Consider the following 18,597-nt stretch of genomic DNA (forward strand, 5'->3'; position numbering starts at 1 on the left):
TCTGGTTTCAGAAGCTGGGGATCATGAGGAATATACACTGTTTGGCTATGTTTCTGTTCAGTGAGTGGGACTATGCAGTCAGAGCTCTGGTCAAGCACTAACCACTCATTGAACAAATTGTTTGAAGAAATCTTTTTAATGAACTTGTTCTAGTGATCTGGGACGCTGAAAAGAACTGCTTTGCACATCACTAAGGGATACTTTCCCAACAGGACAAGCGCTTAAGTGTTTCCTGTCATCAGAGATGTTGGAAAAGCAGTGTCATCTTATAATCAGGGTCATCCCCTTACTACTGAACATTGTTGCTCTATCAACCACTAGGAGGCCACAATATGTCTCAATGCCTTGGTTGGCACTCAAGAAAGGATGCAGGGCTTACCTGTTGCAAGTGAGCCAGGCTAGCTGTCCACTGTCCCTTCAGTTGTTTCTTTTAGTTTCACTCACTCGACCGTGTAGCTGGGGCAACTCCACTCGGGTCTGCTCTAATTGACAACCATGCATTGAGCTTGATTGTTTTCAGTTCTAGTTTATTAAACAGATGCAGATAGAAACTAAACCAAAATAGTTAAGGGAAGAGGGTTATCATTCATTGTACATAACAGTCTTAATATAAAGTTGTGCTTTGCATTCATCTGCAGGATGCTAGTGACATAAATTTATACAGTTAATTCAGAAAGTTTTCAGACCCCTTCTCCTTTTTGACATTTTGTCATGCATTTCTTGTTATGCATTTTGTTTGTTTTTTGTGTTCAGCCTTATACTAAATTCATTTTCCCTCATCAATCTAAACTCAATACCCCATAATGACAAGGCGAATAGAGGGACATACAAAGAGACACATACATACACATACATACAAACATCTAAAATACACTAAGCATACTAATGGATGCATGTTGCATGCACAAATTAAGACTTCTCTGACAAAATGCTGTGAACAAAGGAAAGGCGTTGAGGAGGGTCTTCTGGAAATGTTCCATTCAAACCCTTTTTTTCTGCCAGAAGCTATAGGCCCGCTTCAGATAGCTAAACTTTTTTCCTTTCATATGATTAATTTGCAGTCTGACTATATGATATATAATATTCTTGTTAAAGTTCAATTTTAACTCTGAGTCCAAGATTACACCAAGATTTCTGACATGGTTTGTGGTATGACAGTCGAGATGAGTGCTAATGTTCAGCCTTCCTTCTTTTTCATCAAAGAGTATTATTCCACTTCTGTCTGCATTTAGCAGGAAGTTCAGGCCCATCCATTCATTTATTTGTTTAATTCTCTTGCAGAGCGATACATTTGGATGTTGTCTTCAAAATTACAATGGTCGCTATTATTGTTTTGTCTAATTTGGCCTAATGGAAATATGTAAATGTTAAATAGAAGAGGACCAAGGACATGAAGGTCATTCACACTGTTTCAGAGATCAAAACTACATTAAATTGAGAGATGTTTTAAAGGGAGTTTGGAATGACACTCATATACTTGATCTTATTGATCCACTCATAAGTACAGAGCAGTGTTTTCTCTTCTTCAGATTCCAAAATGCATAATCATAGATAACCTACATACCAAAGTCTCCTTTTAGTGAATGAAAGATCCTGAAAACGTGAGGTGTGGTTACTTCAAAGATATTGTAATGAAATCTGATAATACATAAGTTACTGCATGAATATTTTATTGATATTATATCTATATTGTGATGATTGATACTGTACAGGAATGCAAACTATACTAAATTCACTGCAAAGTTACCAATCCCTGTCAAATTTCCTCCAAGGTGCTCACGAGATACATTAGGAATATTAGACAGAATTTGAAATTCTTTTATGTACTTTTATTTCAGTTAATCAGTACAGGAACGTAGGTTTGTGGTGTGCCTTCTGCAACCAAATGATCTTTACAGTTAGTGTAAAGACAGTTTTGTTCCATTCAACAGAGGGGCTTCATGTGCTGAATAGCATCACAATCATTTGTTACCTTTGGACAGAATCCATGCTAGCTATTTCTCCCTATTTTCAGTCTTTGTGCTAAGCTAACTGGCTATTGATATAAAGTTATTTTAATTGTTTATTATTTAAGCATTAATCAAGAAAAAATACTTTCAAGTCATATAAAGCTAAATTTATTCATATATTATATACACTGGCAGCCCGATATCAGTTGCTGGCCTCGCCCAAGGGGTGGTGGGCGGTGTTTGGGGTCGTGGGTTTTGCAGGCTCATGTGAACCAGGGGTGCAGCTGCATCTGCTCCAGAGTGGCACGCTCCGTAGGGTTTAGCGCCAAACACATCCTCAACAAACCCCGGCAGTCTGAGAAGAGAGAGGACACAGAACAGAGCAAATATTAAGATGGAAGCTACAATGATCTGCTGGAACATGGAAGGAAAAAACTCTGCACAGTATTAGGACCAAAACTCAGGTACTGTATTGATGCCATCAATGCCTTACCTCTGGACATTTCACTGTTGAATTTGATTTTCTTGCGGATGAACTTGGAGGTATTAAATCTTTTGTATCCATCCAGCATCTCATAAAGCAGCGCACCCAGCTGCCAGACTGTGGTGGGGCCAGCTTCGTACGACCCAGATATTTGGAACTCTGGAGGGCCGTACGCAGGGGTTCCTACAATATGCAGATGGAGACAGAAAGAAACAAAGGATGATGAGCAGGCTAAGTGTAAAATTGAAGTAATTATTCCAGAGATCAACAGAGGAATGAAGAACATGGCAGAGGCCAGATGTCCTACCAGAGAAGCAGCGGTAAGGCCTCTTTTTTACAATGCAGCCACATCCAAAGTCTATGATCCGCACTCGAGGGACATTGGAGCCAGTTTCAATGAGAATGTTTTCTGACTTGATGTCACGATGGAAGACCCCTTTAGAGTGCATGTTAATGGCTGCCTCCACTAGCTGCTTCATGATGTTCTGAAACAGAGATGGTTTAGAGTGGTGAAGTAGGCTCACTGAGTTGGTACTGATACTTATCAGTTTGGCAGTTTTCCAAAAAAAATATTCCTCAACGTTAAGTTCAGTTCATTGGATTCATGTGGTGAAAACAGTGTCATTTAAACACACACACAAAAAACATGAGTCTATTTCAAGACAACTGACGGTTTGAAAATAACTTCGCATCACAAGGGTGTGTTCAGAAAGGACACTAGTCATTTTTCAGAAGTGCAGCTACTGTATATAAAGCCAATACAAAGATTCGAGTGGACATCAATATGCATCCACCAATGGTTGCAAACACTGGGGCCAAGGAAAACGTTTAAATTCGAGCATAAACTTTGCACTCATTTTGCAGTTTTATAACTCAAACTCATGAAAGTACAGAGACAAAAATAAAGCAGAGTGGTTTGCTAGCAAGCTTAGAGCTGCACACTTCGTACACTGGCTGTTTGGGGTGAATACAGACTGCAAAAACAACCCAGCGGTCAGATGTGTACAAATCATGTGAAGCGAAGCAACAATCAATTTTTCACATGTAACAGCCAGCAGACCCTAATACTAGGTAAACCATTCATAATAACATGCTCCCTTGACTTATGCTCATACTGTATTTCATCATGTTCTTTAAATGCTATGATGGCTAAGCTATGTAAATTTTACAATAATCAGTCAATAAATGAAAAAGTTGTGAATTTATATAAAGACTGATTTTCCTGTAACATATTGTGAACCTAAACACACCAAATACTAAGTTGAGTACCACTTTTTAATAACACTCTTTGTAAAGAGTTTACAAGAGAAAACAATCTCACTACAGTGTCTGTTCAGTAGCTTTCAATTATATCAGGTGACCTTCGAAAACAAGGACAATGAAGACTACTTGTCCATGTTGGTATAAAAAGGGAGTCTTCAAAACTCATTCTTTGTTTTAGAAACAGCAGCTGGAAAAACAATTTCACCTAAATTGTTTTGCTAAATTGTAGCCAATCCATTTAGTAGCTGTTCTGGAGCTTTTGGTCCTTTCACATGATTTCCTGAACAGCTAGTAAACAGACATTGTGTGAGATTATTTTCTCAAATTCAACTACTTTTTCCAAGAGCAAGAGTAAACTTTCAACCTAAGTTTTACAGGTTGGAACTAATGGCTTTATTAATAGTTAAAAATCTTTTTTGGTAGTTATCCTTAGATCACATTTACTAACAATTTATTAAAATGTATGTCTGTAAACTTGTTGGCTTATTTGACTCACATTCATTTATATATTATATTATATTAAGACTTTTTTGTTAAACAAACGAAATGCAATTTTTCCAATCTGACAACCCAGATTTTTTTTTTTTGATGTATGAATGATCTATAGAGCATTGCTATATCATTTCTCATCCAATACAACGTCATTAGTTACAACATAGAAACCTTCTATACAGGGACGATTACTAGAAAGTGGTTTCCAAATAGCTAACCAATGTGAATTTTTAACTTCAGTTTCGACCAGGTGAAACAAGCTGTAGGTGTGATAGTAGCCTACAACTCTACAACTGAAACTGATAAAATTCAAAATGATGGCATTTTCAAAAATAACCAGGGGCAGCTTTCAATAATGAACTGCACCTGGGAAACTGCTTCCACACAGAAATATGCTCCACAAGCATCAGTACCTTAGCCGTGTCCTCATCAAGTGGACCATCATTGTCATCCATGTAGGTCAACAGGTCGACAGAGGAGACTGGTCTCTCCATGACCAGAAGAACCTCCTCATCCAGATCATACCAGTCTAATAATGACACGGCTGCAGATTTTCCCGCCGACGATGGTCCAGCTCCCACTTGCAGCATGAGGAACACTTCCATGGGGATCCTGTATATCTTCCCCTTTAAGACCTTAAGGAAAGCACACAGTATACATAACATGATTAGAGATTTAACAGATGCGGTTTGGAAGTAACAAGTTTAACAGTGATCAGACATCAGATCAAACCACTCACCACTGGTCGACACTCCACATCTACTTTGGGGATGTGTTTGATCGCCACCTACAAGACAGCATCACACGTACTTAGCCTAGTGCAGGGAAGTGTGACTGTGTGTGTATGTGTGAATGAGTATGCATTACTTACTGGTAAATTATCCTTTTTTCTGTTACCAGCATAAACGGATCCAAAGCCTCCCTCACCAAGAATGTCAAACTCGAGGTATTTGGCCTCAAAGTCAGCTACACGCACAAATACAAACACAGATACAGGTTTGACTGTAGTTGTGAGGAACGTCTACTGATTACATCACTACCTCTAACCACCCCTGTTTAATCCAACGTCGGGTGCTATGACTTTTCCAGGACTGTATTACCAATATATAAACTCAAGGTCAATTTACTAATATTTTTAAAAGCTTTCAATCACATCTCAGAGTATCCCTCAATAGATGGAGTTTGTTCAGATGTTGGGGTACTGAAGCTGAAGCTAGAGAAAAAATGAAGATTGAAGTAAGCATAGAGTTGAAATAGTGAAAATGGAACACACAACTCTCACACTCTCTCTCTTCTTAAACCTTTTGACTGAAACCCATTACACCCATTTGCTCCTCCTGTTTGGAGGAGCTCTGGAGACTGGAGCCTCTCTCACTCTCTCTCGTCCCGTCCTGGTCCTGCTGGGGGCTGGCTGGAGCTGTACTGTCCCAGCACTGTCCTCTTATTCCCTGACATTCACCACTGACACCGTGGTGGGTGGTGGGGTTCACTGGATGGTGTCAGGTGTCAGTAACGTTGGTCCACCCTCTCTGCTTCTACTGGGTCTCTGTTTTTGCTGCTGGCCTTTCTCTTGCTGCCCTTTGCTGCTACATCTCCACTGTTACCTCAACATGACAACTACAAGCTGGTCAAGAACACCGCGAATCCATCCACCGCAGTTGAAACCCTGAAACTGTGAAAAGAAAAAAAAAAAAAATGGCAGTTCAGTTATGTTTTTTTGTTTTTTTTTTTTTTGTTGTTGTTTGTTTGTTTTCTTTTCTTATTACTTGAAACTACAGTTTCCAAAGTCAATAATTAACTTTCACTCTGAATCAAATTGATGTTCTGTTGATTCAAATTTATTATTGCCAACAAAATATTGCACAAAATGTGTAAATATCTCTCTTTTGGTGTCTCTTCAAAACAAAATAGCTTCAAATCATAAAAAAAAGGATTTCAATCATATTAAATTGTTGATCATTTGATTTTGTGCCAGAAGTATTTTGTACTATTTGTACTACTATCAGGTTATAATAAGAGCCAACTGAAGACTAGCTAAGCATAGAGTTGAAATAGTGAAGAAAAAGTGAACATCACTCAACACACACTCTCTTTTCTTACCTCCTGGTTTGGGCGTGAAAACCATTTTATTTTCCTTTTTTCCTGTGGAGCTCTGAAGGACTGCTGGAGCTCTGGGTCACTCTCTCTCTCTGTCGTCCGTGGTGGGGGTGGGGTTTCTGCTAGCTAGCTAGCAGCACTGTCCTCCTTCTTATTCTTATTCGCCCTGACATTCACCACTGACACCGTGGTGGGTTCACTGGTGTTGGTGATGGTGTCAGTAACGTTGGGTCCACCCCTCTGCTTCTTACTGGGTGTCTCTGTTTCGGCGCTGGCCTTTCTCTTGCTGCCCTTTGCTGCTACATCCTCCACTGTTACCTCAGTGGGTTCGCAGGCACCCCTCAGCCTTTTTCTGGGTGACTCAAGTAGTATGTTGGCCTCCCTTTTGTTAATGGTTACCCTATAGCCCTCCTCCAAGGTGCTGTTGGGTTCCATGGTGCTATCACTGCTCTATACAAATAATATAAACCCAGTGAAAATCAACTTGTGACTGCTTGTCAGAAATCTTCAAACTTTTCAGCAGATAGACTGTTCATATTAGATGGTTCTGTAAAACTCTGTATTACATTTAATGACATTGTTTTGTAATATTCAACTTTATTTTTTCCTTTTGAAATTATTTGACAATATCTGCACCTGACAACTCTGGTTCAGTGAAGGTTAGGGAAAGTAACCAAGTGCATTTACTCATGTACTGTATTTAAGTACAACTTTGAGGTACTTACAATTTTGGAGTATTTTCATGTTATGCTACCTTGTATTTCTACTCCACTACATTTATTTGACAGCTATAGTTACTACTAGTTACTCTGAAAACTGCAATGCTACATATTATATACTGAACAGTATATACTCTAATTAAAATTAATGTCAACCAGCTGTGACATTAAAATTCTGCTTATGTGTAAATGTAACAGTAGTAATATTCCATTTACATAATATATATAATAAAACAATTTATGGGATTAAACTCTAAGGCAACTTTGACTAAAGAGTATTTTTATTTTTGACACTGTAAATACACATTGCTGATACTTTTGTACTTTAAACAACACATTTACTTGAGCAACTCATTACTAACTTAGCACACAGCCTACCTGTTAAGGCAGAAACCAGTGAAAAAATCGCACAGTGAAGTAATAATATTATAACCTTTTTCCAGTAACAACCGCTGCAGCAAACAAGCAGCTGCAGCTGTGTACCAGGTTTTCATACTGACCTGAATCTTTCTCAGAGGTCGGTAGATAAGGAGTCTTTAACACCTTAGAGACCCTTTTGGTTTGTGAAAGTGTTCTCAGTATGAATATTTGGGAAAATACACCACTGTGAATATACACAACTTTTGTTTCACTCTGGTGATACTGCTTGTGTGTGAGTGAGTGTAATTATAGTGTGTGTGTTCTAAGATTCTTGAGGCTTCTCTTTGATGATGACCTGGGTTCCATTACCTCTCCTGGTTTTGACTGAAAAGGGCGTACACCTGCAAGTTTTCCCCATTGTTTTAACAAACTTCAATTTACACAAACATAAAATGGCTGGCCCATATGAGAGAGAGAGTGTATAGACTCACGATTGCTGCTGCAGCTGAGATGAGAGGAGAAAAGACTTGAGGAATGGTGCATGTTCAGAGATCCATCCACTGAATAGCCACTACACAGTGAATGTGAGCCCTGAGTGATAGTCAGTGGCTTTCGAACTAGCCGAATCATACCCAAATAAGTTCAAGAGTAATCCCTAACTGTACATCAATAAAAAGACATAAATGATTTCATATAGCTTTCATGACCAATAATCAGTGCGGACACTTTTAACATATCAGAATCATAACCAGAGTTTGGCATGTTTGTCAAAGTGTCAGCAATTCTGGTTTCAAGCTGGGGATCATGAGGAATATACACTGTTTGGCTATGTTTCTGTTCAGTGAGTGGGACTATGCAGTCAGAGCTCTGGTCAAGCACTAACCACTCATTGAACAAATTGTTTGAAGAAATCTTTTAATGAACTTGTTCTAGTGATCTGGGACGCTGAAAAGAACTGCTTTGCACATCACTAAGGGATACTTTCCCAACAGGACAAGCGCTTAAGTGTTTCCTGTCATCAGAGATGTTGGAAAAGCAGTGTCATCTTATAATCAGGGTCATCCCCTTACTACTGAACATTGTTGCTCTATCAACCACTAGGAGGCCACAATATGTCTCAATGCCTTGGTTGCCACTCAAGAAAGGATGCAGGGCTTACCTGTTGCAAGTGAGCCAGGCTAGCTGTCCACTGTCCCTTCAGTTGTTTCTTTTAGTTTCACTCACTTTCGACCGTGTAGCTGGGGCAACTCCACTCGGGTCTGCTCTAATTGACAACCATGCATTGAGCTTGATTGTTTTCAGTTCTAGTTTATTAAACAGATGCAGATAGAAACTAAACCAAAATAGTTAAGGGAAGAGGGTTATCATTCATTGTACATAACAGTCTTAATATAAAGTTGTGCTTTGCATTCATCTGCAGGATGCTAGTGACATAAATTTATACAGTTAATTCAGAAAGTTTTCAGACCCCTTCTCCTTTTTGACATTTTGTCATGCATTTCTTGTTATGCATTTTGTTTGTTTTTTGTGTTCAGCCTTATACTAAATTCATTTTCCCTCATCAATCTAAACTCAATACCCCATAATGACAAGGCGAATAGAGGGACATACAAAGAGACACATACATACACATACATACAAACATCTAAAATACACTAAGCATACTAATGGATGCATGTTGCATGCACAAATTAAGACTTCTCTGACAAAATGCTGTGAACAAAGGAAAGGCGTTGAGGAGGGTCTTCTGGAAATGTTCCATTCAAACCCTTTTTTTCTGCCAGAAGCTATAGGCCCGCTTCAGATAGCTAAACTTTTTTCCTTTCATATGATTAATTTGCAGTCTGACTATATGATATATAATATTCTTGTTAAAGTTCAATTTTAACTCTGAGTCCAAGATTACACCAAGATTTCTGACATGGTTTGTGGTATGACAGTCGAGATGAGTGCTAATGTTCAGCCTTCCTTCTTTTTCATCAAAGAGTATTATGCCACTTCTGTCTGCATTTAGCAGGAAGTTCAGGCCCATCCATTCATTTATTTGTTTAATTCTCTTGCAGAGCGATACATTTGGATGTTGTCTTCAAAATTACAATGGTCGCTATTATTGTTTTGTCTAATTTGGCCTAATGGAAATATGTAAATGTTAAATAGAAGAGGACCAAGGACATGAAGGTCATTCACACTGTTTCAGAGATCAAAACTACATTAAATTGAGAGATGTTTTAAAGGGAGTTTGGAATGACACTCATATACTTGATCTTATTGATCCACTCATAAGTACAGAGCAGTGTTTTCTCTTCTTCAGATTCCAAAATGCATAATCATAGATAACCTACATACCAAAGTCTCCTTTTAGTGAATGAAAGATCCTGAAAACGTGAGGTGTGGTTACTTCAAAGATATTGTAATGAAATCTGATAATACATAAGTTACTGCATGAATATTTTATTGATATTATATCTATATTGTGATGATTGATACTGTACAGGAATGCAAACTATACTAAATTCACTGCAAAGTTACCAATCCCTGTCAAATTTCCTCCAAGGTGCTCACGAGATACATTAGGAATATTAGACAGAATTTGAAATTCTTTTATGTACTTTTATTTCAGTTAATCAGTACAGGAACGTAGGTTTGTGGTGTGCCTTCTGCAACCAAATGATCTTTACAGTTAGTGTAAAGACAGTTTTGTTCCATTCAACAGAGGGGCTTCATGTGCTGAATAGCATCACAATCATTTGTTACCTTTGGACAGAATCCATGCTAGCTATTTCTCCCTATTTTCAGTCTTTGTGCTAAGCTAACTGGCTATTGATATAAAGTTATTTTAATTGTTTATTATTTAAGCATTAATCAAGAAAAAATACTTTCAAGTCATATAAAGCTAAATTTATTCATATATTATATACACTGGCAGCCCGATATCAGTTGCTGGCCTCGCCCAAGGGGTGGTGGGCGGTGTTTGGGGTCGTGGGTTTTGCAGGCTCATGTGAACCAGGGGTGCAGCTGCATCTGCTCCAGAGTGGCACGCTCCGTAGGGTTTAGCGCCAAACACATCCTCAACAAACCCCGGCAGTCTGAGAAGAGAGAGGACACAGAACAGAGCAAATATTAAGATGGAAGCTACAATGATCTGCTGGAACATGGAAGGAAAAAACTCTGCACAGTATTAGGACCAAAACTCAGGTACTGTATTGATGCCATCAATGCCTTACCTCTGGACATTTCACTGTTGAATTTGATTTTCTTGCGGATGAACTTGGAGGTATTAAATCTTTTGTATCCATCCAGCATCTCATAAAGCAGCGCACCCAGCTGCCAGACTGTGGTGGGGCCAGCTTCGTACGACCCAGATATTTGGAACTCTGGAGGGCCGTACGCAGGGGTTCCTACAATATGCAGATGGAGACAGAAAGAAACAAAGGATGATGAGCAGGCTAAGTGTAAAATTGAAGTAATTATTCCAGAGATCAACAGAGGAATGAAGAACATGGCAGAGGCCAGATGTCCTACCAGAGAAGCAGCGGTAAGGCCTCTTTTTTACAATGCAGCCACATCCAAAGTCTATGATCCGCACTCGAGGGACATTGGAGCCAGTTTCAATGAGAATGTTTTCTGACTTGATGTCACGATGGAAGACCCCTTTAGAGTGCATGTTAATGGCTGCCTCCACTAGCTGCTTCATGATGTTCTGGAACAGAGATGGTTTAGAGTGGTGAAGTAGGCTCACTGAGTTGGTACTGATACTTATCAGTTTGGCAGTTTTCCAAAAAAAATATTCCTCAACGTTAAGTTCAGTTCATTGGATTCATGTGGTGAAAACAGTGTCATTTAAACACACACACAAAAAAAACATGAGTCTATTTCAAGACAACTGACGGTTTGAAAATAACTTCGCATCACAAGGGTGTGTTCAGAAAGGACACTAGTCATTTTTCAGAAGTGCAGCTACTGTATATAAAGCCAATACAAAGATTCGAGTGGACATCAATATGCATCCACCAATGGTTGCAAACACTGGGGCCAAGGAAAACGTTTAAATTCGAGCATAAACTTTGCACTCATTTTGCAGTTTTATAACTCAAACTCATGAAAGTACAGAGACAAAAATAAAGCAGAGTGGTTTGCTAGCAAGCTTAGAGCTGCACACTTCGTACACTGGCTGTTTGGGGTGAATACAGACTGCAAAAACAACCCAGCGGTCAGATGTGTACAAATCATGTGAAGCGAAGCAACAATCAATTTTTCACATGTAACAGCCAGCAGACCCTAATACTAGGTAAACCATTCATAATAACATGCTCCCTTGACTTATGCTCATACTGTATTTCATCATGTTCTTTAAATGCTATGATGGCTAAGCTATGTAAATTTTACAATAATCAGTCAATAAATGAAAAAGTTGTGAATTTATATAAAGACTGATTTTCCTGTAACATATTGTGAACCTAAACACACCAAATACTAAGTTGAGTACCACTTTTTAATAACACTCTTTGTAAAGAGTTTACAAGAGAAAACAATCTCACTACAGTGTCTGTTCAGTAGCTTTCAATTATATCAGGTGACCTTCGAAAACAAGGACAATGAAGACTACTTGTCCATGTTGGTATAAAAAGGGAGTCTTCAAAACTCATTCTTTGTTTTAGAAACAGCAGCTGGAAAAACAATTTCACCTAAATTGTTTTGCTAAATTGTAGCCAATCCATTTAGTAGCTGTTCTGGAGCTTTTGGTCCTTTCACATGATTTCCTGAACAGCTAGTAAACAGACATTGTGTGAGATTATTTTCTCAAATTCAACTACTTTTTCCAAGAGCAAGAGTAAACTTTCAACCTAAGTTTTACAGGTTGGAACTAATGGCTTTATTAATAGTTAAAAATCTTTTTTGGTAGTTATCCTTAGATCACATTTACTAACAATTTATTAAAATGTATGTCTGTAAACTTGTTGGCTTATTTGACTCACATTCATTTATATATTATATTATATTAAGACTTTTTTGTTAAACAAACGAAATGCAATTTTTCCAATCTGACAACCCAGAATTTTTTTTGATGTGATCTCATCTATAGAGCATTGCTATATCATTTCTCATCATAACGTCATTAGTTACAACATAACATAGAAACCTTCTTAGAAATGACTATATTAGAAAGTGGTTTCCAAATAGCAATGTGATTTTTTTTTTTAACTCAGTTTCGACCAGGTGAAACAAGCTGTAGGTGTGATAGTAGCCTACAACTGCAGCACAAACTGATAAAATTCAAAATGATGGCATTTTCAAAAAACAAACCAGGGCAGCTTTTGCAAATGAACAGCACTGGGAACTTCTTCCACACAGAAATATGCTCCACAAGCATACCTACCTTAGGTCAGTGGTCCTCATCAAGTGGACCATCATTAGGTCGACAGTAGGTCAGGGCAGAGAGCTCATGACCGGTCTCCAGATGACCAGAAGAAATCTCTCTCATCCAGAATAATAAGATCGACAATGACACTGCTGCAGATTTTCTCCGGCCGACGATGGTCCAGCTCCCCACTTGCCTTGGATCCAACACTTCCAGATACCCCCTGTTAGACTTCCCCTAAGACCACATAATAAGATTAATGATATACATAACAAAGTTAGAAGTTTAATAGATAACAGTGATCCAAATATCAGATCAAGTGATCAGACCACTCCACAACCACTCACCACTGGCTCCATACCCATGATACTTTTGGGGATGTGTTGATCAGCCCTACAAGACAGCATGTCGGATTAGCCTAGTGTGCTGGGAAAGTATACTGATTTCTGGTGTGTGAATGGAGTTTGCATTTTACTGGTAAATTATCCTTTTTTTCTATTCACTCTAGCATAAACGGATCCAAAGCCTCCTTTTGGCCTCCAAAGAAACTCTTGGCAACACAAATACAGAAGCACACATACACAAATACAAACACAGATTGATTACGTCTAAGCGAGGAACCACTTTACTACTACATCACTACTAATAACCAATTCTGTTAATCCAACGGGTGTGCAATACTTTTTCCAGGACTGTATTACCAAATAATTTACTCAAGGTTTAAGCTAATATTTTTAAAGCTTTCAATCACATTCAGAGTATCCTCAATGAACAACAATTGTTCCATCAGATACAAACATCAGATAGCTTTCTTCATGCACTAAGCAGAATCCATCCACCGCAGAACACCATGACAAACTGTTGAAAAGGGGAAAGCCTGTAAGGGACTTTTTTTTTTTGTTTGTTTTTTGTTTGTTTTTGTTTATTTGTTTTTCTTATTTGAAGAAACTACAGTTTCCAAAGTCAATAATTAACTTTCACTCTGAATCAAATTGATGTTCAATTGTTCTTCTGTTATTCGTTATTATGCATGTAAACAACAAAATGTAAAAATAGTAGTTTTAAAAGTCTTTAATAACTGTTCATAAAAATCATAAAAGGAACATTTTCACAATTAGGAAAATGTGATCATTTGATTTTGTGCCAGGAGTAAAATGAGTAGATTTGTACTACTATCAGGTTGGTACACTGAAATATGAGCCAACTGCTAGAGCAGAAAGCATATTAGAGAAATGAAAGTGTGATAGGAACAAACACACACTCTCACCTCTCTCTCATTGTCCTGGTTTGACTAAGGGCGCATACCCATTTTCCTGTTTGGAGGTTGAAGGACTGCTGGAGCTCTGGGAGGTCATCTCTCTCTCTCCGCAGTGTCCTGGGGGGGGGTTTCTTCTCGTCTGGTAGCTGGGCAGCACTGTCCTCCTTCTTATTCTTATTCGCCCTGACATTCACCACTGACACCGTGGTGGGTTCACTGGTGGGTGTGAGTAACCGTTGGGTCCACCCCCCACTCTCTTACTGCTTGTCGTCTTGTTTCAAGCGCTTGGCCTTTTCTCTGCTGCTGCTGCTTGTTGCTACATCCTCCACTGTTACCTCAGTCAGGGGTTCGCAGGCACTTTTTTCTGGGTGACTGACTATGTATATTGGCCTCCCTCCCTTTTGTTAATAATATGGCCCTAGCCCCCTCCCAAGGTGTGCTGTTAGGAATGCTATGCTATCAATGCTCTAATAATAATATAAAACCCAAAGTGAAAATCAACTTGTGACTGCTTGTCGGAAAAAACTTTTCATTTAGCAGATAGACTGTTCATATTAGATGGTTCTGGAAAACCCTGTTACATTTTTAATTTTTGTGTTTTGTAATATTATTTTTCCTTTTTTTTTTTTTTGAAAATATTTGACCTGCACCTGACCTGACAACTCTGGTTCAGAAAAGGAGGGGAAAGTAACTCAAGTGCATTATTCATGTACTGTAACTTTGTACAACTTTGAGGTACTTACAATTTTTGGAGTATTTATTGTTATGCTACCTTGTATTTCTACTTCCACTCATATTTATTTGACACTAGTTACTACTACTACTTAAACTGAAATGCTTACATACTATATTATATACTTAAACAGTATATACTTTCATTAAATTCCAACCAGCTGTGACATTAAAATTCTGCTTATGTGTAAATGTAACAGTAATATTCCATTTTCCATTATATATATATATATAATAAAAACAATTTATGGATTAAACTTAAGACAAAAAGTACTTTTTATTTTGACACTGTAAATACACATTGCTGATACTTTTGTGCTTTAAACAACACATTTTTAAACAACATTTATCATTACTAATCACACAGCCTGCCTGTTAAGGCAGAGGCAGTGAAAAAAAAAAAACCAGACAAAAAAATCGGAATAACCTTAACTTTTAACAAACCAAGCAAAGCAGCAATAACCTGCAGCTGTGCCAAGGAAGCTGCAGTTGTAGACAGGTTTTCTCAGAGACCTGAATCTTTCTCACAGAGGTCTTAAGATAAGGGTTCTTTAACACCTTAGGTGTTCCTTTTATGAATATTTTAGGAAAATACACCACTGTGAATAAATACACCACTGTTTGTTTCGCACACTCTGCTTTGTTTTGTGTGAGTGTAAGTGTAATTATAGTGTGTTGTTATAGTGTGAGGTAAGTCTTCTCTTTGATTGATGGCGACCTTTTCCATTCCGTGACATCACAAATAGAATACAGGCTGATATTACCAGAATGAGGAATACGTAGGTTCAAATGCATTGGTTATAAGTAGTGTTAATTTTGTCAGCTATTTTTAGATTTAGTTTTAGTCTTAGTCCTGAGATTTAAAAAAAAAAAAAAAGGTCCATGTTAGTCATATTTAGTCAACCCCCCCTTTTTTTTTTAGTAAGTATTTAGTTGACAAAAACTCTGGACATTTTTGTCTCGTCTTGGTCAAAGAAAAACATAAACATTTTTGGTCTAGTTTTAGTTGGGACCAAGAATGACCATTTTAGTCAAACTTCAGCAAATTGCTTTCAAATAAGATTTCATCCAACTGATTTTAACAATTAAATCTGGGAAGATGTAACGACAATAACAAATCCAATGCAAACTAACTCCTGCAATACACACAATCCAAAACCGCATTGTACACATGTTCTGCAATAAATCCCACCCTTGTAATATTCAGTTTTGTCAGGACTGTGCCAGAAAGGTGTTGATTTTATTCTGTATTTTTGTAGGCCTCGGTGGTAGTGTTGCACAAGATCTAGTTTTACTGTTATAAAAACTTTGAAACACTTTTTGCACATAAAGCAAGTACCATAGCCCCAAAAAATCTTCTACATTATAAACATTTTAATAACCAGTAGAGGTCGCAAAAACTCTACATTTAGCTTTCACAGAGCCATTCAAATTTGTCAAGAGCTGAGATGTGTATGGCAATTAAGTTGCGTGTTCATTCACGTGGATTGCAAGTTCATTACACCAAAACAAAATAACTTGTCTCAAGCAAAAGGTTGGCCAGCGTAACTGACATGGCTTCTGACTTTCAGTGTGACTAAATCCCCATCTGCAAGCAAAGTATCAATGTCCTCTTGTTGTGTGATGCTAACAGATAATGTTACACCACTGCCTTTAGTAGTTGGCTTAATACGACTTTAAGAGTAGAGTAACGTTATCTAATATCTCAACGTTAGGTTCCCCCACTTCTTCTGCGGGGCACCTTAAGGCGTCTTTTCAAGTTTGTGGCTTTCTTCCCAGTGGTTTTGTAGCCAGCGGGATTCTCTGCAGACAATACTACACGCTCATTTTTTTCCCTTGGTGGCGATATATTTGATGTCAACGCGTTTTGTAGCCATCATGCTGGCAGTGCATTCATGGGTACGCTCATGAAAACGCTCAATGTAATTTCATCTCCTCTTTTTTCGTCAACGAAAATATAGAGCAACTTGGCTAAAGTTTTTATTTTTTAAACTACCTTCAGTCTCATCTTTTTGGATATTGCAAGTTGACGGAGTTACAGTTAGTGTTTAAAGACGTCGGTGACGTCTTGTGATCGTCTCGTCTTAGTCATGGACAAACACATTTAGTCATAGTTTCAGAAGTGGAGATTATATTGTCAGTTTTACAGCAGCCACATTTTAATGTAGTTTAAAGTGTTTTGTTACGTTCTACAAGCTTACATATATATATGTAGCTGACTTAGTTGTGAGAACGAGGTCTTCAAGTTTAATTACTGGACAAACACTCAAAAATGGACCTGGCGTCTAAATTTAGAAGAGCTGAGAGCCGGGTTGTGTGTGAGATGCTATGATTAGGGACCTGGTCGACATTATTACAGCAGCTAGGATGGCAGCGGATCAGTGGAGACTGTGGACATTAAGTAAACATTAGTGTTACAGCTCCTTTTGTCCTCCTAAACTTTGTGTAAAAAGCTTAAATAATCATTATTTCCAATGTTTAGTTGTTTGCATCTCAGTGCATGAACTGATGAGTAATTGAAACCAATTGCGAGAATTATAGACCAGTTTTATATTGTTATTGCTGTTTTCTTATATTTGGATGCAACATTGTCAGAGGGTTCAGGGTTTGGGAGACCCTCCTAAAGCTCTTTGCTTCTGGTACAGAGTCCTTAGAGCGAGTTCACCACAGCAGAGCCAACAGTTTAGATGGTTTAGTGCTTTAAGCAGGTTAATAATGGTAGTTGCTGGGGAAGCCTCCACTTGACTTTCATCTCTCTTAACTATTCATCTGAAAACTCTGAATAAAAACAATAAAACATAAGATTTATTTTTTTATAAACATTTTTCCAGAATGTTAAAATATTTTTTCCCCTGCCACACATTCTTTGAAAGAAAAACTGAACTAAACTAAAAAATTGATCAAAATAAAAAACTTAGAATTGACCTCATAACAAGGACTTTAAAGCATCTACTGACAATTGTCCATTCAAAGCGGCTTTTCCTACACTTCATATGTTAAAAGGGAATGAACAGACCATTTGATACAATGTGGGACCAGAAAAAGGTCTGAGGTGCACAGGTCTGATTTATTAATGTGTCAGTCTGCACTCAGCTTGTAAAAGTCTAAGAGTCATCACGGGGGAATGCTCAGCTAGATATAAAGATGTATTTAGGGAATAAATCAAGGACAGTAATTAAGACATTATAATGATCTTAAAGATGCTCTTGAGTTTCCTTGTAAACAAGCAAAAATGGTCACATTCAATATTTCTCACCATAACACATTTGTTAGACCTCAAGGATACACTCTGAGTTCTAACAATTATATGTGTAGAGGACATTTTACTTCCTCATTAAAGATTTGCAAAGCAGATTTGTTGAATATTTTGAAACATGCGCTTTTACGTCCATGATTACATAAAAGATCAGTAATAAGTAATTCTGTTTTTTGGTGTGTTACTGCCACCAATTGTCAATCCGTAGAATAATGTGAAAGTGTTGGCAGGAATGTCTATCGCTACTACTGTAGCTCGGTAAAACTTACGGGTAAATGCAAGTGGAGGTGGTCAGACAAAATGAGAAACTTAAAACGGCAAGATAAAAGGAACCTAATGATCGGTAGAACAAAACACTCATAAGAGTCCTCAATAGAGATTGATCAAAAAGCAAAATAATGAAAAAAAATATAGCAGATTTCAGGTAAACACTTGGAGAAACCAAATCCAGCAGGGATGGATGGTGGGTCCCAGTTGGCCGCGCTGAGGGCCATCGCAGGGGGCAGCGACTGTTTGACATCACAGAGTTACGGAAGTCCTGACGGCTCGTTTGAAGGCACAGTTTCTGAACACGGGCTGTCTGCATTTCTCTTTGGATTGAGCACTTTGATACTTTCACAGTATTTAT

The 18,597-nt window shown here is 38.0% G+C and overlaps 2 protein-coding genes across 2 annotated transcripts; both read right to left on the bottom strand.

Annotated features, from left to right (window-relative positions):
* Positions 1 to 2,194: 2,194 nt before the first annotated feature.
* LOC120801608 (serine/threonine-protein kinase pim-2-like) lies at positions 2,195 to 6,720 on the bottom strand. The gene is made up of 7 exons (XM_040148761.1): positions 6,426 to 6,720; positions 5,060 to 5,154; positions 4,928 to 4,975; positions 4,590 to 4,823; positions 2,741 to 2,906; positions 2,443 to 2,616; positions 2,195 to 2,304 (listed from the first exon to the last, which is right to left on the bottom strand). Exons 1-7 carry the CDS (start codon positions 6,718 to 6,720, stop codon positions 2,213 to 2,215), a joined length of 1,104 nt encoding a protein of 367 aa, XP_040004695.1. The 3' UTR covers positions 2,195 to 2,212.
* A 3,620-nt stretch (positions 6,721 to 10,340) lies between these two features.
* On the bottom strand, positions 10,341 to 18,463 carry LOC120801610 (serine/threonine-protein kinase pim-2-like). Its single transcript, XM_040148762.1, has 5 exons — positions 18,402 to 18,463; positions 14,029 to 14,197; positions 10,887 to 11,064; positions 10,589 to 10,762; positions 10,341 to 10,450 (listed from the first exon to the last, which is right to left on the bottom strand). Exons 1-5 carry the CDS (start codon positions 18,461 to 18,463, stop codon positions 10,359 to 10,361), a joined length of 675 nt encoding a protein of 224 aa, XP_040004696.1. The 3' UTR covers positions 10,341 to 10,358.
* Positions 18,464 to 18,597: the final 134 nt, after the last annotated feature.

Source organism: Xiphias gladius, chromosome 16 (genome assembly GCF_016859285.1).
Source record: "Xiphias gladius isolate SHS-SW01 ecotype Sanya breed wild chromosome 16, ASM1685928v1, whole genome shotgun sequence".
In the NCBI taxonomy this organism is placed as follows: Eukaryota; Metazoa; Chordata; class Actinopteri; order Istiophoriformes; family Xiphiidae; genus Xiphias; species Xiphias gladius.